The 22,730-nt window shown below is 35.6% G+C and overlaps 1 protein-coding gene across 1 annotated transcript in view; it reads right to left on the minus strand.

Annotated features, from left to right (window-relative positions):
- Window positions 1-22,730, minus strand: part of TRHDE (thyrotropin releasing hormone degrading enzyme) — a gene marked incomplete at its 5' end in the record, with an annotated part of 326,090 nt that overhangs the window by 24,444 nt on the left and 278,916 nt on the right. The window contains 3 exons of the mRNA XM_081130892.1: window positions 7,203-7,310; window positions 7,775-7,872; window positions 9,712-9,859. Of these exons, the coding sequence (XP_080987018.1) occupies window positions 7,203-7,310; window positions 7,775-7,872; window positions 9,712-9,859 (354 nt within the window). The remainder of the gene's footprint in view (window positions 1-7,202; window positions 7,311-7,774; window positions 7,873-9,711; window positions 9,860-22,730) is intronic.

Raw genomic sequence — 22,730 nt, forward strand, 5'->3', positions numbered from 1 at the left:
GGGTCTCTTATAAGAACATTCACAGTGGAATTCACACACAGGGTGCATGAAGTTCTCTATTAACAATGTACCAACTGTGCACAGTGTGAGATAAAGAACTAGCCAAACAGACCACAGTGCAGGATGTGTATTACCTCACATGCACGTAAAAAGGTGAACTACTAAAAATACAGGTTAATCAGTTTTAAGCTACTTAACATAATCCACTAAGAATATAAATACCCTTATAACATCCTTCCTAAACTCTTAGAAAATTAGTAATTAAATAATTTCTGATATTCTGACAGGGGAAAAAAGCAGTTTCCATGCCAGGTGCTGGAAGGAGGGAAAGACATACATGACTTAGAAAGGCAGTATAGATGAATGTAGTAAAATAATGCTTTGAGTAAAATATTTTTACACATGTAAGAAAATTATGAGAACTATTTTGAAACTAAGATATAAACTGCTGTTTTATAATGCAAAATAGAATGCAAGTGGTTGTATTTTTTAATGGGAAATGAGTGAAAGTAAAATAAAAAATTGTATAAGTTTCCTGGGGATCTCTATAAAAATAAATTCCAGACATAAATTCTTAGAATAGCTACCATTTTTACACATCCATAGCTATAGATATATCTATATCTTTAAATAAACAGATAAAATTATTTAGATTTATAGTGGAAAAGATTAATAATAAATGACAAAATATATGATAGAAGAAATAAACAACTTTTGAAATACACTGTAAATGTTAAGCTTCAAGGGCCACAACTCATGTCTGGATTATACCCAGCTACTCAGTGTTGTGATTTCTCAGTTCTTAGCCTTGAATCCTCTCCTTATGTTATATGCTCTCCCTAGACAATCCCATCTACTTGTCATTCTCTCCATTCCTAATGCAGTGGTCTTCAAACCACTTGTTTGTTCCTTAAAGGGAAGACTTTTCAAGGAGTACCTAAAGATATGGGCGGTGTTACGGCAATCAAGTTCCACATTCTAAACTGTCATATAGATAATTCTCTTTTCATAAAAACTCTTCTTCTACTTTCACTTTCCAGGATAAGACATATTTCTCATTCGCTTATCTTGTATCTTCTGAGGGTGTATTGCACTGCAATACCAAATAAAGAGAAAATTATAAATATTGGTGTTAATCTCTAGAAAATGAACTTTCAATTTTAAAAAACTCATTGTTCCCATAAGATTTGAAGAAGAAACTAATTAAGTTGTCAGGCAATGATTTAAAATTTTTGGTGGTAGATTACTGTGTGATTTTTTGCACAAAACTTGGAAAGATTTTGAAGAATTGTGTTACAATTATAGCAAAATACCTTCCATTCCCATCAATTTATTTTTGTGTACAAAGTTTCTCAGCACTTTAATGTAAAAATATGAATAGAATTGACAGTGAAACTTTTCTCATTCTAGCAGTGAGTAATATTTATCTGTGAATATATAAGCTAATTGAAAAAAGGCCAATATCAATTTTTACTTTTGTATATAATAATTTTTATACTTGGAAATTATTTATCAAAGTTTGCAATGTATTTGTGTTGATCACTTATATACAAGTAACAACTGTAATGAAAACCCAAGTTAGAAAAGAATTTAACAGGATTTATGCACAGTGAGTGTGAAATTTTGGACTGTTAGAGTTAATGTAAGCACTGAATATTTGGGGGCCATGCCCTTACTTTGGAAACAAGGTCGAGATTCAGAGAAGTTGACTGAGTTGTCTAAAGCCACAGCTGTCTAATGACAAACTTAGAGCAAACCTAATTCCTCGCCCCAGCTCACTGGAGGCTTGGACAGCCCTGTCCTTTCTGTGGCTCTGCCCAGACCCCGCTGTGTTCACTTGTCTGGAAACCGCCTATGCTGGTAACTGAGCACGACAAGGCCAGGTCTGGCTGGCCCAGCTTCAGGCTGGCATTTGCAGGACTGATTTGTAGTTGGGCGACACACAGCAAGAGGAACACAAAGGGCAGTGTAGCGAATGGAGGGAACAGGACCACAATAGCTTGGAAACATGGGCAGGAAGCTAGGATCTGGGTTTTAGGGGAAGAAGACAAGAGGTTTCAGGACCACGACGGAAAGAGCCCTTTGTGCTTCTACCTTTATGTTCCCACCTAAGAAAAGCAACCAGTAATGGACAGAGGGCAGGCACAGAGGAGGGGGCTGAACTGGAGCTCTGGGCGCTGTGCAATAAAATGACCTATGGCTGGTGGAGTGACAGGCACCATACATATCAGCTGATTAAGGGGAGGGAAGAAAAAAGTAATATTTACCTCGGAGCCATAAAAAGCAGTATTTCTTAAAGCAGGAGAGGAACAAAGAGCAAATGTCCCCCTACTTCTCATTGAGAATCTCTGTCATAATATTTTCTTTTATATTTTATGGTACAGGGTACATCTTTATAGTCTCAACTCATAGCAAGGGGTCTACTTTTGAAGGGGTTTTATAAAGTTCAATACTGTTCTATTCTATGCTGTTCTTCATTTTCTGGTTTAAAATTTATACCACCCCATTATACAGGAGTGGTCAAAAAAGTTAGACAATAACTCCAAAGACGATTAATGTTTATGATTTCTTATAAGGGCCACATATTACACAGGCATTCATTTATATAACTCTCATGACTTGTGTGGTTGGTAATATTACCACCATTTTCCAGATGATGAAACCATGTGATTTTCCGAAGGTCATTTAGAGGAACAGCGGCCCTTTGATCGCTGGTTTCTCCGATTCTGAAGGCAGTAATGTTTCCCCACACCAGTGGTTCCCAAACTGTGATCCCCAGACCAGCAGCAGCAGCAGCACCTGGGAACTTGTTGTAAATGTAAAGTCTTGGGCTCTAATCCACCTACTCGATCAGAACTCCAGGGGTGGGGGCCTAGCAAACTGTCCAATAAATCCCCCCAGTGATTCTTAGTGATCAGATTTGAAAACCACAGGCTGATGCCATGTAGCACAACCTGCATAAAATTATTGCTTATACTCACTGTAGAGAGGACTTGAGATCTATGGGGTGTCTTTAAAAAAAATTTTTTTTTGTCAATTTTGAACAAACATGTATTACGGATATATGGTAATTTGACATAATACCACAGAATCACTTGAAGTAGGGGTTAGAAAGCAGGAAGGCTGAGGGTGGAAGCCCACGTTCACCATCAAATGTTATATAATATTGTCAAGTTACATAACATTTGTGAGTTTGGGATTTGTTTTCTGTAAAAATGAAAATAAAAATGAGATCATGCACAAAAAGCACTTTAGTCCAATGTCTAAAATGTGATAAATACTTAGCAAAGTAAATATAGTTTTCATCACGATTATCATTATTAAAGACAATAATATTAGTAACATTATAATTAATTGCATGAGCAGTGAGGCTTATGTATTATGCACGCTGCAAAACTCCAGAGACGCTCCTCTACTTGTAATTTTTATCATGAAATGGCCTTAAGTTTTCCAATTTCAACATAAATTTCTAATTCATTTCACTTCAATAAACATTTTTGATGTCCTCCAATGTACAGGGTACTCTGTTGTTTCAAGGTATTTTTTAAGCAGGGTGATGATACAGCTATCAATTTACATGTTAGGGAATGGACACCATTATCTATTAAATAATTTTTTTAACTTAAATATTTTAAATCTTCATCTATATTGGCTTAAAGCTTTAAATTGTACCTTTTAACAGTATTTGAAAAATAATGCATTATCACCAATTTAAGGGGCTGTGTTATTGTGGACACATCTAATTTCAGGTTAAATTTATTTATTCAAAGAAAACCTCATATTGTCATATTGTGATCTCTGTATAGTTAACTGTACAATCTCAACAGTATTTTGATACAGAGGTTTTCAAATAACAGTTCACTTGCAGTAATGAAATATTCCCTATATTTTGCTCAGTGAAGCTCAGGCCAATTATTTCTTGTTTATTTGCATTAACTAGTGAAAGAAACCACTGTCTGTCTCTTTTATTATGCTTTTTATACAGACAAAAAAAGCTAGCATTTTTCCTATGTCTTTTTTTTTTTAGAGTGAAATTTTCAGGTCTTCAACCTCCTTTTGTATCTCATGTTGTCAGGATCTTTTTATCTTTTCTATTGTTCTCTACCGAATGCTCAGCACTTTGTCTCTTTTCTAAAATGTGGTGTCTGCTGAACTTAGTCCCCAATTCACAGCCTAACAAGACCTGAATGTAGCTCAATCTGTTTTTATGCATGACATCACCATTACAATTCAAAGCACTGCAGCATTTGAATATTTTAACAGGGATCAGAATGTCGACTCATTCAATTTATCATCTACTGTCATTGTTGAATTTTTTTCTCTGCTGCTACCATCTCTAGCTTTTCATCCCACTTTTAGGTTCCATTATCTTGCTCTGCATCAACTTTCACATCCATTTCATTTTTCTGGACCCAATGTCACTGATTTAACCTATCTCTCCAGCATATCAAGATTAGTCTATAGTAGCACAACACCCCAAAGATTTGTAATCCCTGCTACTTCCATGATTCACTGTCATTTAGATTTATGAGCATAAATACAGAGCATCTCCCAAAAATATTTTATAAGTATACTACTATATTACCTTGGAGGTTTTTTGAAAATGATTTTTAGGGTTCCACTTAAATAAAAACAAAAAAAACTTTGTTGTTTCAGGCACATTTAAGCAGAAAACTTGCAGTCCTCTTTATTGACTCAATATAAGAAAGTCAAACTCAGAAAATAAAGTTAAACTCAGCACCAACTACAGGACTGCATTGTTTTATTATTAAACTGTCATCCAAAAAATACAGATTAAACCTCTGATCATCACACAAAGGTAGCTCAGTGAGGATGACGTGCCCTCTCCACAGGAGGTCACTTGTATATGCCGGGGCATGTCACAGGGTCGGCTGAGCAAATCTTAGTAAACACAGAGTTAGTTTCACTTAGCATGCTTACTTGCCCAGTTACCAAAGAAAGCAAAGCAAGGGAATATAAAAATGACAGAGGAAATATAACAAAAGTACCTTAAAGTCTTAGGCCTAAATTTAATTATTTTATCGTGAATAAATGACACAGTTATCAAAATCAAAATCAGCTGACATCTTACAAATGAACTTTTATTTATGAGGAGTTATGGAAGTGATGGATTCTTCAAACTGGAAAGTCATAAAATTACTACACTCGAACAAAACATCATCCCAAGCGCCTTCATTCTGCCTGGAATCCCCAGCCACGCGCTTTCCATATTCATCACACACCTACCCCGCCCTCCGCCCAGCCTTGTCCATCCCACAGGCCTGCTCACCCTTCAGGAGGCAGAATGCAGTCCCTCCGAGGCAGCAGCCCCTCTCCCTTGGGTTTTCACCCTGTTCGTGCTTCCAAGAACGGCTATTTGTTGACAGAACTCTACCTTCTATTAATTTTGAGCCCTGCCTCTGCCCTTTGCTTTCCAGCTACCAGCTGCTACTGAGAATCACTCAACAAAATTTTTTTAAGTAAATGAATTATTTTAAAAACAGTATTTTCCCAGTAGCTATATTTTTAAGTGTAGGAAGGGATTAGGCTTGAATACTCTAAAGAAATTACAGTAATGTAATGGACTGAATCCAATTTTAATAAATGGTAAGAATATATGTTAACAAGAGTAAATTCATTAAAGGGTAAAAAAACAGCAGCTCTGAGAAAAGGCATGTGTCAGTAGCAAAACAGAAAATAAACAAATAAATTATCAAACAGAAAAAAAGAGGAAGAGGAGAGACCACATTCTTTAAATAATACATTTCACTTTTTTTTTTTTCATATGCATACATGACTATGTATCTTAATAAAATTTTGGATGTATTGATTTTGAATAACTGATTATGTTTTCATAGTTTAAATATATGTGGTAGAATTAAAGGAGTGGGAAGAAAGCAGAAAAAAGTTTTTATAACATTTTTAAGTCTAATATAATAATTTTCACAAGACGTAGCAAAAAAAGATAATCATTAGTAAAAGCTGAAAAATGAAGATGCTTTAGTTCTAGAGAAGACTGAAGAAAGATTTAATCACTGTCTTCAAGTATATGATGGGTCAATTGAGAGATAATAATGATAAAATATTTTCCTTCTTAGCTCAGTATAAGACTGGAAATGATTGACTTAAAGGGGAAACAGAAAAATCCTAGAGAAGGTGAGATATTATGACAAATTACTAAGTAACACGGTGAAAAGTTTCCCTCAGTTTTAAAGCAGGATAGCTACCTTTTGACCTGGATGGAGTCAGTTATGACGCATCAACCTAAATAATTCTCAACAAGACCAATACCAATCTGTTCCATAATTCTCTTGTGGTTCTCTATGGTCACCTAGAACAAATCCCTTTCTCTGTTGCCCACAGGGTCATCCAGACACTCAGATCCGGGACAAGTCCACTGTGGCATGCGGAGTAGAATCATCCGAACCAACTGTCCCCTAGCTCCTCAGACTCACCTTAAGGCAGTGGCCAAAGCCTGGGGAGGACGGATTATAAATTACCCCACGTGCAAAAGGCAATGAAAAACAATGCTCCTTGGAAATATAAAGCCACCCAAGAAGTTTAAAAAACTGCAGTAAGAAGATCACTGATCTCTAATTTTTTATGAATATTCTTTTCATTAACATTAATGAGTGACATTTAGTATAATGTTTTTTATTAAGAGTAATTCTATTAAATAACTTTAACCTCCATAATGTATTAAAATACTGACTGTGGAATTCCAAGATAAGATATAAGTTTAAGGTCTTTGTCAAGAGTCACTGAAAGAGTAAAGATCTTTTTCTATAACCTTTTTGTTTTTAGTTTTTAACATTAACATTATGACCCTTTGTATCATATGCTTTCAGTTGTTTAATGAATAAATACCACAACCTTTATAAACAACCTGAGAGTCTGGCCTACATTTAATTATTTTGTTCTCATGGGATAGCTAAGCTATCAAAATTCAAAATAAATTGACACCTATATATGATGAATAAAGGCCTAATTTTAGAGTTATTTCAAAACTCAATAAAACTTTGCAAAGATAAGCGCATCGTGGTTTCACGCGGCTGCCTTGTAAGCTGTGAACCTGAACCAAAGTGTTGCAGTTTGTTTGTTTTTTGTCTTGATTTTCTCCAGGTGATATATGGGATGCATCCACTGAGAATCTGAAAGCAGCATTATGTCATATCAAAAATTCAGGATTTGGCTCAATTTACCTGTTCCTGTTGCTGGAAATCCAATCTGAAATAAGTGTTGATGCCTGTTGGTGACAGTGCTTGTTGCCAAAACTGCAGGCCAGCATTATAACTTCTCGGCGTAGTTCTCTTAAGTATCAACAAAAGGAAAAAAAAATGTTTAAAGCAGTGTTAATATCTGGGGAGAAAGGGTAACTCATTACATTACACTACAGTAGATAAGTAAATAATTAGCAGAAAAATAGTTTTCAGATACGGAAATCCTGTCTTGCTGAGTAAGAGACAGGCAGAGTAGAAGTTAATCATATGAAAAGTCTGCTCTGGAAACAGTGCTACAGTGAGGGGCATGGGTTCAGATCTCAGCTTCACCAATAAAGGCAGACCTTAAATTAAAACATGTCAAGGAAATGCCTTTGTTCTCAGCACCAGAGGGTGTAAACTATATTCCCCATCAGCTGTCCTCCCAGGAAAGGGAAATGAAAGATACCAAATGAAAGAAAGATCGTTTCATGCTGCTAAAGCCACAGTGGTACTAGTAGGATATTATTGTACAGTTCTGGGGGAAAAAAACAAATAATAAAACAAAACAGTACTCATGTTGGTAGGACGCTTGAACAAGAGATCCATTAAAATTGTTTTTTGGCCATCCAAGCTTGATGTACGTTGTTGCAACTTGCTTTAAAATATATTCCTAAATGAAGGTAGAGGGGAAAAAGATAATGTCAGTTTCAAATCTCTCCATGATGACAATTAAAATTATACAATGAAATTAAAATATTTTCTAAATAATTTAAAATATCAGTAAAATTTTGGCATGGAAATGATCTATTATAGTTTCATTCAACTTAGTATTTCAGATATAGATAATAAGAATAAAATACAATTGCAATGATGGAAGTCTACTCTTCTTATTGAACAATGAAGTAATTTGCACTATTATTTTCTATGACAATTTTTGTAGTAAAACAAAGAAACGGGAATATTGATAATGACACTCATGCATACATATATACAGATGTATGTAGATAGAGTTTATGAACATGAGTGCCTAATATTTATGCATTTTACCTCAAAAGAGCATATTAAATGCAAGCCTATATGTAGATCCAGCCAATAGCCTGGCATTGTTGGATCTGACATGCACAGAACACTCTTCAGTAAAAGGACACAGTATTTCAAAGTCAGTAATTCATTCAGGTAATAATATATTTAAATATCAATGTAAGGTATGCTCTCCTCACCTTAATGTAGTCCTGAATTTTGTCAAAAGAATGAAAGCACTAAAATTATAGTAAAAGCAGTTCTTAAATTTACTGAAATTGAGGTGTCTGATGGGATATACTAAAGTACAAATATATAAAAAGTGTATTTTACTTTTACAAAAGTTTAGTATTGCAGTGCTTCTGTGTTGAGTAAAGAGAAGTGTAATAAGTCTTTCTCTAGCATATAAAAATTATGCCATAACTATAATGGCACATTTCTTTGCATGTCTGTTTTAAGGGTTTAGACAAAACTAACAAAACTCACAGTCAAGCCAGAATTACTCCTATTTGTAAAAAAAAATTTAAAAAGAGGTGCTTTCATGTAGGTTTAGGATAAGATAAAAAGAAGCCACACTGATGGCCATCAGACAATTTAGATGGTTCTAATAAGCAGATTTTTAATTAGATCTGGTCACGATAATTCCAAATGTGTAGGTTAATCAGCAGAGCCAGTGTGTCATGAGAAACAGAGTAATTTTATAAAACACAGGGAGGACTTTTCAAATAACTAAATGAAAATAGTGCTCGGGGGTGATAGAAGGCAGAGAGATATAGTCTCATATGCCAAGTCTCACTGGGCATGGGACATTTAGGAATCAAAAGCCCATTAGAAGTACTTAATCCTAACCTGATTCAAAATGATGATTACATGAGATTAGGTGGGGTCAGCAGTGCAATTCTGCTTCACCAGGCTTCTGGTTTAGGAAATCTGGTCAGGCAACATTTTGAAATGTTTGTCATGTCTTCATGTCTGTTTGGATTATCTGTTGTTTGCTTTCTTGGGTCCCCTTGGACCCAATTATGAATGGGTTTTTGCCTCAATGTTGATCTTATCCTTGTTAATTAAGGAAGTGAATTGAATTCACTGTGCCCTTTCAGATAAAAATAATGACTTAGAGCCTTTACTGAAACCGTCTATATTCTGTTAAGATCTTCGCAACCCTTCCACCCAGGTTAAGTCCTTTGCGAACACAGAGCCCTTTAACTCTTGGAAAGTAAGTTTGAACTTTAAGAATTTGCCGTGTATATTTGTTCTTAAATTCTGAGGCATTTAAGCTTCATTGACACTTTTAGGCCAGAACAAAAAGTAGCTTGTATTAAATTTTTTTCTCCAAAGTAATAACTGTCATCACTGTTGCACAGGAAATCAGGGCAAAAATGATAATATAAATTAGAAGGAACTAAAATGACTCAGGGTGAGTTGAATAGAGTAGATGAGAAAATACTTTATCATCTGAACATAGAAAGAAGAAAATATATCTTTTTACATTGAAGACATTGTATTTCTCCATGCGGTCCAGTAATTTATCCAGCGGGTAAAGAGCTCGGCTGGCCGCGTGCCAAGGAAGAAAATCTTTCTCCGCAGACAGGTATCTGATCATCTCCAGGGGAATATTCTGAGGCAAATAGCCAGCTCTGCACAGTCGAAAAAGTTAATGTTAATCATATGCAAAAGAGGGACACGATGATGCAAAAATGAAGATTGTACTTATGCAAATAAGAGGCAGAAAGCAAGATTCATCGCGGTATAAAGAAGCCATACTCGGTGTCATAAGAACAAAATTACTCACTTTTTAAATATAGTTCAACTGAGGATGCCAATGCCCCTTAATATATAGAGTTGGACAGTTAAAGATTTACATGAAGAGAAAAAAATATCAAAATTCATGGTTTTAGAAAGAAAGAATTGCAAAATTTGAATAAAATCAATTCTAGGGAAGGTCCCTTCACAGAAACTCCTCAGAGGTCACAAGTTATTGAAAAGAATTGATTACTGAAATAAAATTTCAGCTGCTCCGGCATTCTCTTTACTTTTCATGTAGCTCTGTGTACTCATATTTAACACAGGTTGCTTTCAAAATGATGATCGAATTAAAGCAGCAACTTTTAGTTTTGACTATATCTATGTTACCTTATAAGATAAGCATTTTCCAAACCCGCAAGTTATTTTTTTTAAAAAATGCTTTCCATAGCACCTATGAAAATCAGAGTTAGATTTTAATAGAATCCAAGTTACGAAAATGTTAAGAAAATAGACTCTTCCCATTTATTATTTTCCTTTTGAAATAAACACCATGTCACCTTGTGAACCATGTCAGATACTTTGGAAAATATGAAGCTGAAGCTTTTAAAAATTATTTGAACACTTGTTGCCTGTTTTTAAAGAGATTATATCCAAAAAAGGAGCCAAAAAGAATGTATATCTCTACTCTCCAGTAGATTGCATATAAAATCCTTGCAAATCAAAGCAATATAAATGACAATCCACAGTACATTAAAAGATGGCCTTAACCTTGATGTGCCTGATGCATACATATTTTTCTGTGTTTTTTTACATTAATAATACCTGAATGCAGACTTTTAGCACAGGCAACAGGTAAATATGAAAGCAACCAATGCCTGGTTATCGCCTTTACCTGCAGTTTACACAAATACTCTTTTGTAGCATCACAAGATTAGACGGAGATGGACCTTTTTATTTGTGCTTGGTAGAAGGTGGACAGGGAGGGAGCAAAGCCTGTTCTCTTCTACATTAAAAATAAATTTGCCAGATTATGTAAACCTTACTCAATATGAAAATCAAAAATTACTCTACAGATGAATATTAACTTGCAGCTGTGTTTAGAATGTTCACAACAAAAACCAATTCTGAGGATTGTGTTTCAGTTTTCTTTGAATTAAAAAAAAAAAAAAGTGTGTCACTCTGATGATTTGGGTTCACTCATGCTATAATATCAACCCAGTTTATGCCTGATAGAAATGAGAATGGTGAGAATAACTCCAAAGTTCCACATAATTTCAAAATTTCCTCAAGTTTGTATGATTTGGAATACATCTAGATTTGTGCCACTTTTCTTGCACAATTTCCATTTTATACATCTTCGCAGAAATAGCATGAAATTAGACTACAGAAACAGTTAAAGAAGAAACTTTATCTTTTTTGCTAGTGTAGCATCTCAATAATACAGTTATATTTTACTTTTAAGCGATATATTTTACTGCAAAAGCAATATAAATTTTTTTAATATATCTTATTGATTTTCAGAGAGAGGAAAGGAGAGGGAGAGAGATAGAAACATCAGTGGTCAGAGTCACTGATCAGCTGCCTCCTGCACGCCCCCTACTGGGGATCAAGCCTGCAACCCCGGCATGTGCCCTGACCAGGAATTGAACCTTGATCTCCTGGATCCTAGGTCGATGCTCAACAGCTGAGCTAGGCCTGGCCGGGCAAAGCAATATAACTTTTTTAAAAAATATATCTTTATTGATTTCAGAGAGAGGAAAGGAAAGGGAGGGAGAGAGATAGAAACATCAATGATGAGAGAGTCACTGATCGAGCCCGCAACCCGGGCATGTGCCCTGACCGGGAATCGAACCCCGATCGCCTGGATCCCAGGTCGACGCTCAACTGCTGAGCCACGTCCGGCCGGGCGCAGTATAATTTTTTAATAAAAATGATTTGGTTTTCTCCCTTAAAAGAAACATAGTTTCCAATATTTCAGATTTTGTAGTTTCCCCTGCACTTTTAATTCTAAATATTAATTAGCATAGCAATCATAAATTTGCCTCCTCTAAAATGCTGCGGATTACATAATTTTAGAGTTGAAGAAGGTTTATCTTGAAGCCATTATTCTTTTTTAAAATAAATCAGAAAATTACTGTATTAAAAAACAAAATTTAGTTAAGTAATCAATTATTATGCATCGTCATATGAATTTGAAAATCTGGAATGTTATCTGGGTTTATTTTCTCAGAATTTAAACATACTAGCCTCTTGTCAGTTACAATTGATTGTGTTTTACTTCATCTCTATAAATGGATGGACATTATTCAGTAATGTATGATTTGTGGGCAAAATATGTCTACAAACAAATGACAACAAATGTTACAGAAGGAGACTTTCCCTGAGAGAGAGCCTGAAACCACTAATGCTGCCTGGACAAGTAGATACAGAAATTCATCTCTTCAAGCCTCACATTTCTTATCTGCAAAATAAGAGGGTGGAACTAAGAGATATTTTGTTTTAGCTCCAACAACCTTTTATTTGAATCTACTTATCTACAATTTAACCTGTTGAGAAATAATTCCAATAACATGGGCATAATTTATTTAAAAAAAAAATACTCTGTAATTTTTACACTTCCCATTCTTTAATTGCTTAATATACACAAGTCTGAGAGTTAGGGCTTGGATCTAGGTTTTATAAGACACTGACATGGTGTAAAGAAAATAAAAGTAAAGCAAGCCTGATAGAAATTCCAAATTATGGCAAAGCACATAAAGTATCCATTAGGTACAGACAGGGAGCAAGTTCTGTTTTCAGTCCTTATGGCAAAAATTGTTAACTGCTCACCCAAATCCATGCTTTAGTTTAATTCCTAAGATAGGACATAATTCCCATTTCCTTGGTTGTTAAATGTGGTCATGTGACTAAGATCTAGCCAATAAAATATGAATGTTCTTCATGGCCAGGGTAAGCTCACAGACCCTCTCATTAGCTCCTCCGGGTTCTTTTTCTATGAAATGACTCTTCCAGGTGGGCTCAGAACTCTTACATTGAATATGTCAGAAACCTACCTGGGTCTCTGGATGACTGAATGCCCAAGTACCCGTTCTCACACCAAATTCCATTATGTGACCAGTAAATACATTTCTATTGTGTTTGATCCTAATACAAGTTTGGGTCTATTTTTTAAAGCAGTTAACCTTCTCTAATGCAGCCTTCAGATAAAATAAGAAACAAATTACACTCAAATTGCCCTCATTTTGTGCTGTTACAAACATATATAAGTAATTACCTACTACATAATTCAATATATTTGCATTTAGCTTACTAGATCAAAAGATGTAGCTACACTCAATTGGACAAGAGGATGATCAGCTTCATTACAAAATTAAGACATAATCTTGGTGAATAAGTTACTTGTTTAGTATGCGCTTGTGTAATTGGCTGGTAATGATATCTGTGATTACTACTACTGATAATGCAATCAATATGGGGGAAGTGTGTGGAATCCAGTGAGGGGAACACATTAGCTCAAAGTAATTAGCCCAGTAGGAAATACACTTAGGGTCCTGACACTGCAATGCAGTTTCCCTAAATTTGCTTCATCACAGGGAAATGCCACTAATAAAATGGGGAGAAAAACAGCAAATTTAAAGAATATCTCATGTAAAAAGTAAATATGTTTTATTAATATTTTAGGAAGAGGTTGTAGATAACATCTATCTTCTCTCCTCTTGCGGTGGGAGTTGGCATAAGAAATGATTTAAGAATCAAAGAAAAGAAAATGGGGAAGAGAGTCAAATAAGGGAAGTTAAGGAAAAGATCAAAGATCGCCCTTAGGCAGGAATAGAATTCCTCTTCCCATCCCCTCCAACCCCCAAACACACCCACACCCTCCCTTCCTTCTCCAATTTATAGGAGCTCACAATGAAATATACCTCTAGGCATACAAGAGATTATTTTTCATAAGAAGGAAATTAAAACCAAACTATATTAGCTGATGTTTCAATGCACTGATCTTAACTGATTTGTTTTCACCCAAGATTAAAACCACTTTTTAAAACCTTCTGAATTCCTGTTACTGTTAACTCTTGAATCTACTGAGATTAGTGGCTTGTACAAAAATAACCTATTTTACTGTGAGATTTCTTTAAAAGCAGTTGGTTTCTGAAAGCTTGAAACTTAGGGAAAAAATTAAAAGCACAATCCTCAGACTCTTCAGAGCATCATACCCCAGTCTTCATTAATTGAGTATTCATTTAAAACCAATAAATAGCCTCCTACATATATCACAATTATGCAGAAGACACTATAACTGTCACTTAGGGCATACATTTTTAAAGCAATTGCTGAAATGCTTAATTAAAAAGTGTACTATTGCATTATTATATTTTTGTATTCATTATTAAAAGACTTTCTGTGTGCTCTTTGTGGAAAGATACTATGGTTGGAGATCGGAAACTCCACTAGACCTCAGAGTACCAGAGAATAAAAAGGGAAATACATGGGGGATGTATCGCTGCAACCAGCAGTGCATTTGGTCAAATCCTCGAGAAAATAAAAATGTGATTCAAGCTTTGGTGAAATGACGTTTGCAGAGATGTAAAGGAAGTTACTTATTTGTAGCCGCATAAAACTAATACCGTGGAAAGTTGCACAAAAAAGAGTTCTCATAGCCTCTTCCTCCTTCTGTTCCAGGAAGTCTTTTCCCAAAACTGACTTTGGCGCCTATTTTCTGGGGTCACACAACATTTTGATAACACCTCTACTCATACTAATTATCATGATATTAATTATAATTTATCATAACAGAATCTTTCTCACTTCCTGGACTTTAAGGAGATGAAGCATGCTTTACCCATCTTTTTATCCACATAGCCTAATGCAGAATCTAGTACAAAATAGGTACTCAATAAATGTTTTTTAAACTAAATTAAATTATGGCAATAATGGAATAGTTCTTAAAAACAAGAGCACTTTACAAGTATATTGAAACTTAAACATAACTACAACTTTCTAAAGTAAAAAGACACCAGCAGACTGGAAAAATCCTATAAGAATGATATTTATAGTATTTTTGCTCATCTTGTTTATTAATGATACACGCTGTCTAGCCAATAGTTTTGAATAAGTTAGTCTATGTGTGCCAAAATAAAATAGCTTTATGGCAAGTGAGAAAACAGAGGCATTATATAAATATCTCTCTTCTTTTGCCTGATTAACAAAGTATTTTTCTACTCTCCTAGAAGCACCAGTGTTATTTTATACCATGCATTTCAATAAATTGATGGAGGGCCTGGAAATCTCTTTTTCCTAGTCAGTAAGTCGGCAGGGGTGAATTATATGATCTCTAAGGTCCCTTTTTCAGTAAACATTTAATAATTAACAATAAAACATTCAGAAATAGTTTTGCTACTTTTATAGTCCCATTACCACCACCACCACCACCCTTTCCCCTCCATTTGCTTCTTTATTTCCAAGCATAACTTCTCAGGAAATCAGCCACCATTTAAACAGAGTCTTCTGAGCAAGCAATAATGTTAAGGAGCAGAATCAATCTATGGCCATTAACTGGAAGAGTTAATAGATGTTAGCTATTTGCCCAAAAAGGAAATGTCGTTAGCTTTATGGTCAAAGCGAACTAATTATTTTTTTAGAAAACTATCAACTTCATTATTATAAACTATTTTATACTGAGGATTTACTGTATACCAGAACCCACAGTATTATAGAAAGATGGTGCAAGTCTGCTTCAATTTAGTAGCTTCAAGGTCAGTATTATTATGGCTCCTTGCCTTTTTTTTTAGATAAAGAAGCTAAAGTTTACAGAAGATGAGCACTTTGTCAAGTTCACTTGGCTAGTAAGTGACAGACCTAAAATCCCAAACCAGAACTAACGAGAAAGCTCAGCCAGGTTCCACCACATGAGGCTGCCTCCCCAAATACTATAGTGAACTAGGGCTAAATGCTTTCTTTCCCCCTTCCTTTAACATGTTTCCATGTCACTATCACAGCACTCATCACTTTAAACCTAATACACAAGTAAATACATAATGTAACCCCCAGGTGCTATGAAGGAAAAGAAAGCAATATTAAGGAAAGGAGAATTGTAGGGAATGATTGAAATAGGGCAATTAGGGAAGGCCTTCGTGAAGACACGTGCATAAACTGAGATGACAGGTTGAGTGTATCTGGTAGGAGGGGAAATCTGACTGACTGAGGAAACAGGGAGTTCAATGGTCCTGAGACAGGAACAAACTTGGGATGCTAAAGGAATAATAAAAGAGGCCTTTGTGGTTGGAGTGAAGTGAGCCAGGGCAGAAGAGGTTGGTGGTGCTAGATCATGAAAGACCTTAAATAAGGGCTTCAGATTGTTTTTCTATGGGTGATGGAAAGCCACTGCAAGTTTTTAAGCTGGGAAATATGATCTGATTTATGCTCTAAAAGGGTGACTCTGGTTTCAGTAGAGAGCAAACTCAAATATGCCACGTGGTCTTCCAAGATGAGAATAAATTGAAATATGACTTCCTAAGTGACCCTTTCCTCCCCCCCCCCCCGTACTAGGCTTATGAGAAAAATATATACCTAGCAAATGAAACTGATGACATGAAGAAAAAAACCATAATGATGTTTTAAGAGGCTCATAGATTTGCTTTTTAAAAAGTTTCATATGCAAATATCAAAAAATATTCCAAAAGCTTATCCATGCATTATTTATTGTTGCTCAATTCCTAATAAACTGCATCAGATTATAGGAGGAAGGTCACTGAGAAATCATTTAAGCAATGAACATATTTTTATATGCTTTATATATAGAAAGTTGTATATTTCACTTAAGGTTAATTAGCAAAATTATCCCAGAATTGAAATACAGACACTAGCCTGAAAGCCCACCAGGAGAATTATCCTCATAGCTTATGATTTTCCATGGGAAATACAATGCTTAAAGTTATTACTGGGCCATGAAATTTTCCAGGGCTCTGTAGAGCCACAAGGGAGTAAAAGGAATAAGAAATTCCAGCAGTATTTTGCAGAGTTTGAGTTCACTGACATCAGGAGATCAAATCATTAATCTAAAGATCCATAAATCAGTGAAGCTTCTAACATCCTATCTGGCTGCTTTTTAGAAAAATGTGTGAATAATAGGAAACTAGAAAAGAGAAAAACATCACTCAAAACAAACCACTTAAAAATAACTGTGTATATCTCCTCTTGTCTAATATTTATGCCAAAGTTTTGCATGTTATATAGATTTTATTTTACTATACACAAGTTTGTATATGTAACTTATAATAATTTTCCATGTTATCATGAATTCCTCATAATTACCTTTAGATTAGTTCTAACAACAGTCTTTTGGGACTAGAAATGTAGTTGGCTATCACTAAGTATTTTGATTTAGGGCATGTACATTTCTCACATCATAAGTAGCAGAGCTATGGACATCTCTGTGCACAGTGCTTTACATATTCTGAGTGATTTTCTTTGGATGGAATACCAAATTAGAATTATCATACTAAAGATTATAACATATGGTGGTTCTTGGCAAATCTGAGGTCATGTTTTCAGGTGTTGAATCAACTAGCCTCAGACAAAGAAAAAGAAGTCCCTGTGGTGGTCAACACTGGTTTAGTACTCCCTGTGAGCCAGTCCCTGTCCCAAGTTCTATATATGCAATTATGTTATTAAATCCTTACGACAGTCCTCTCAATATAGCAATATTACTATCCTCACTTTACAGATCAAAACTGAGGCTCAAGAAGTTTACTTGACCTCTCCAGGGTCATACAGCAAATAAGGGTGGTGTTGATCACTGAAGCCAGCCTTCCTGCACCAAGCCTGTGATATTCTTACCACTTCCAAGGAAGCCTGGCAAGTAATTTTGTATTCCTTCTCCCATATTTCCAGTAAATGAAAAAAATTAGGAAGGGAGTAAGGGGGAAATCAAGCAAGAGTAATCTATAGAGGTTTTATGAGGGAAACAGTATATAATAGAATATATGGAGAAGGAAAGAGTGTTTGGGTTCATGGCTGTGACTTTTAAATAGCGGGGTAAGTGGATTTATTATAGATATAGCTTTTAGATTTTGGTCATTTTGGGCCACTTATGCCAAATCACTTTCTCAGCACTGTGCCCCATTCCCTGGTTTCCTTCAGTACCTGGTCTAATCTCTATGAGTCATGGAACAGCCTCAACCTGGACTCTGGCCTGGAGACACTGCTTCCAGTTAGCAGCTATTTACCTACCACGAAGAACATGCATTACGGCAACACTTTGCTTTCAGAAATATTATTAACACAGGAAAGAACAACAGACAGAGGACTATAATATGATCTAAAAAAGAAAGTGAGAGGTAAGCAAATTAAATTATGACCTTTAATGTAAATAAGAGAGCTTGTTTCAAACGGGAGATATTTCCTATCTTAAGGTCTTACAGGAGAGGGAAGAATGAAGGCTATTGAAATTGTTTTGGGGGCCTATACTCAAACTGAGGAGGAAAAGATGAAGCACTCAGATAACTGCATATAGGGCAGGGGGAAATTGCTTCCTGGACATAACTGGGCCTGCCAGACTCCTGGGCCTGGACAGACTACCTCAATTGAAAAGCTCACCAAGAAATCCCATAATCAAGCCCATATGTGGCCATTATCATTCCCTATGTCATTTACACCTAAGGTCTAAATTTTAGACTAACACAAAAGTTAGTGATAACACAGGAAGATTCAAAATGTGGATATATTTTTGCAAAAAAACACAAAAAACACTTGAGAGTGTAATTTAGTCATGCATAAGAGAATGGAGACTGGCGGGAACGGTTTTAGAAGAGCTGCCAAAAGTGATTAAGGGAATCTGACAAAAGCAGGGTGACAGCATTGCATTTACTCTGGGCTCTGCAGCCAACCTGAAGAAGCTCTGGGCCAGTTAGAATATTCTGAGTATCAATAAGAATAGCAACTGCAATGAATTTAAACTTATCAAATATAATTAAATCCATATGTCAAAATGATACTTAAATAAAAGCAGAGTAAAACAAAGTAATTGGTTGCTATGAAACATGCTAGAGAACTGGCTCGTTATCTTTGAAACTGAAAAATACAGGGAAACAATCAAGTATTTATCCTGTCTTTCCTTAACAACTGTATCAGTGGGTCACCAAATAGTAAATGAAAACAAGTCTCTCTTTAAACAGTGAATCCTCTTACAAACGGCAAAGGAATAAATGAATCACCATTCTGCAACCTCTAGTGAACTGAACAGCAATAGCTGCAAATATAGAAAGAGAGACAACGGTTGATTTCATGTGTTCATATAGAGTAAACTTGCTAAAAATTTAAACATGTAATGGCTCAAGCCTCTAGCTAGGATTACCAATTTACACGTGATAAAGAGAGCAGAGAAACATAAAAGTGCAGAGTAGGGATGTGGCCGGCCAAATCCAGACTGTGGAAAATCATGTAGGACAAACAACCTCATTCTTCACCAAATAATTTGGAAAGAAAATTTTTTAAAGGTGAAGGGGGAAATCGATAGTTTAGAAGAGATCGAGAAGACGTATCAACCCATCACAGAGCAATAGTATCATTCGGATCCCAAAACAAAAAACTTTTAAACATATGGCATTTAAGAGACAACTGGACATTTGAACACTCCCTGGATATTTGATATTATTGAGGAAATGTGGATTTTAGGTCATCATGTTTAATAAGGTCATCCATTTTAGAGATCTACAGTGAAAGTTATTTTGATGAAATGATGTTATGTGTGGAATTCACTTCAAAATAGTACCAAAAGGTTGGATGGGGACACGGATGGAGCAAGCCTGACCATGAGTTAATAGCTGTTCATGACTAGCAATGGGTACAGGGGCTTCATTACACAGTTCTGCCAGGTTTTGTATATATTTGAAATTCTCCATAATAAATTAGTTTCAAACCCAAAGCAGGGACTGTCTTATTTATCCATGTATTCCCATTGTGCATCCTAAACCCTTCATATTGTATGTGCTTAACATTTATTTGCTGAATAACGACATTCCCTGTCTCCATTTCTTTTATTTACGAAATGGAAGAAATGGTATTTCCCTCCCAGGGTCACTGGAGGGTTAAGAGACAAGAAAGGAAGGAGTGCTTGAGGCACTGTAAAGAGCCACACGGACGTGGAGTTTCTGAAGGCTGAAGAAGCAGAACTAGAATTCAGCAACACGTGTTCCGCATTTGTATTCTGACCTTGATTTGTTCCTTACACCGAGCTACTAAACTCATGGAGAGATCCCAGCACATTCATTTTTCCCTTAGGGACAAAGTACCAAATGGTAGTGTAATTGCCAAGGGAAAATTATTACTCTGTTCTGAATTATTTCCATCATAAATCCAAAGCCAGTCAAACAGATTCTGTCACAAGAACGACAGGGTTGCTGTGCAGCGATGACAATCCCACATACAAACGCCCCATAAATCCACGAGCATCACAACCCTCCAAAGTCGTTCTGAGTCATGTGTTTAAATCAGAAGGGAGAAGCCAGGCCGGCAGCGTGTTGGTCAACACTCGGAAACAATGAAAATGAGGTGATTCAGTCAGCCAGCAGGTAGAGGAACACCCCGGCATCTGTCTCATGTAGATGGTACAACACGTGACAAGCATTTTGTTTCCTTGGCTTGACACACTTTCTATTCCATCGAGGGGGGAAAAAGTCTTTTTTTACAATAATGATAACAATCACCCACATTTCTCTTTAATTCAATCACAAAGGCTATTAGCCTGTCGAGGAAGTAATTCCAAGCACACAGTGAAGGGTAGAAAAGGGACAGAGGGCCACACCTGTGTGTGTCATGCGTTCTCTCCCTCTCTAATCTTAATCAAAGATTCATCTTTACTTATGGGGAAATGAAATATCTAATTGACTACTTTATGATTTAATGTGATATTTTCCTGACTCTCAGAGTATTAGACTCTATTCCAAATTAGAGTTAAAAGCCATTCAGCGCCACTGCAGATAAAATGTAGAAGGTAAAAATACTTTTTATTACCAGTGAGATAGAAAAAGGACTTTGACTATATAATTCATTGTATAGAAGAAAATAGTATTTTGAGAAAGGTAGCCATGCCCACTTGGATTCACCTTTGGGGAAAAGGGCACATTAGTTAGACTTTTGATACTTTGTTCTTCCTCCTAAGGGAGCTAAATGATGAAATAAAGGACCAGGCTAAACAAACGTGCTAAGGCACAAAGAATATAAATGGTGACATCTAATTGATGCTATCAACATATTTGAGAGTTTGTACCTACAAGGAGTTTGGGGTTTATTTTAGAAAATTTTTTAAAGTTTTGGCATAAAAATACACTGAAACTCCTTTAAAACCAGTTTAAGATTATGTATTAAAATAGCAGATAAATTTCTGTCCTTTGGGACACTAACTTGTAGACAATGTATAAACCCTCCAGGGACAGGTTAGGGAGGGAAGTAGCTTCCTGTAATAGCTACCTAGCTGTCATCTCTCTCAGTTTTAGCTTCAACTTCCAGTGTCCCAAATTCTGAAGATGTACTATTTGTTCAGAAATATTTAATTAATCCTGGATCCCCAGCGCAGAAATATAAGACCTTACTCTTTCCTTGATTTTCTTTAATGCTGATGTTCAAATAAAACTTAGAAAAGTAATGATAATGATGTTCTAACTACCTAGTGATGATTAACAATTAGAGGGCATTAATGATATAGATTTACTGTGTTCCAACAATGACACCATTAATTTTAATAACAGTTAAGCCATTTTCTATTGTCTGAAAATTTACCCCTCAATTATCACTTATAGGAAGTAATTTTTTAAAGTTAAAGCATCAAGGAAAATACAAAATAATAAAAAAAATGTGCCAGTTAATTCAGAACAAAGGTATATATTTATATTATTCCAAATTATAAGTGTAAAATAAAAATATACCTTTGTTTACAGGAGTCACATTGGTTGAAAATGTTTTATTTTTTGCTAAAATGGCCACATATAAACAATATTATTGAAACTGAAAGTGATATGAAGTTGTAAAAATTAGAAATTTCTCTCAAGTAAGAAAATCACTTTTATGAGATGAAATTTCTGGAAACTGAATTTAATAAGTCATTATCATTATTAGTTAATGTACAATACTAGTATAGCACTAATTTTCACAAGAATCACGTTTAAAAGTAAAAAGCAGAGCACAGCTGGTGTGGTTCAGTGGTTGAGTGGTGACCCACACACCAAGAGGTCTCGGGTTCAATTCCTGGTCAGGGCATATGCCTGGCTTTCCTGCTGGATCCCCAGGAGGGTGCATGCAGGAGGCAGCTGATCAATGTTTCTCTCTCTCCCTCTCGCTCTAAAAAATAAAAAAACACACAGTTTTTATTTTAAAAAAAGCAGAAACATACAAAAAAGGACAAAATAAAATATTTTTAAAATTTATAGTTTTAGAAAGATGATAGATAATTGGAATACTCCATGTAATTAAAATACTCTTTAAAAACTTATACTGACACTCTTCTCTTTCAAAAGGACTTCATCTCAATTATATTAAATTAACCTGAAATTTTTTCCCTATGGATTTATCCGTAGTTAAATCTTTATTCATTGCCCAGCCGGGCGTGGCTCAGCGGTTGAGCGTCGACCTAGGATCCAGGCGATCGGGGTTCGATTCCCAGTCTGGGCACATGCCGAGGTTGCGGGCTGCAGCTGATCAATGACTCTCTCATCATTGATGTTTCTATCTCTCTCTCCCTCTCCTTTCCTCTCTCTGAAGTCAATAAAG

The sequence above is a fragment of the Miniopterus schreibersii genome, assembly GCF_964146895.1.
Source record: "Miniopterus schreibersii genome assembly, chromosome: 2".
Taxonomy (NCBI): domain Eukaryota; kingdom Metazoa; phylum Chordata; class Mammalia; order Chiroptera; family Miniopteridae; genus Miniopterus; species Miniopterus schreibersii.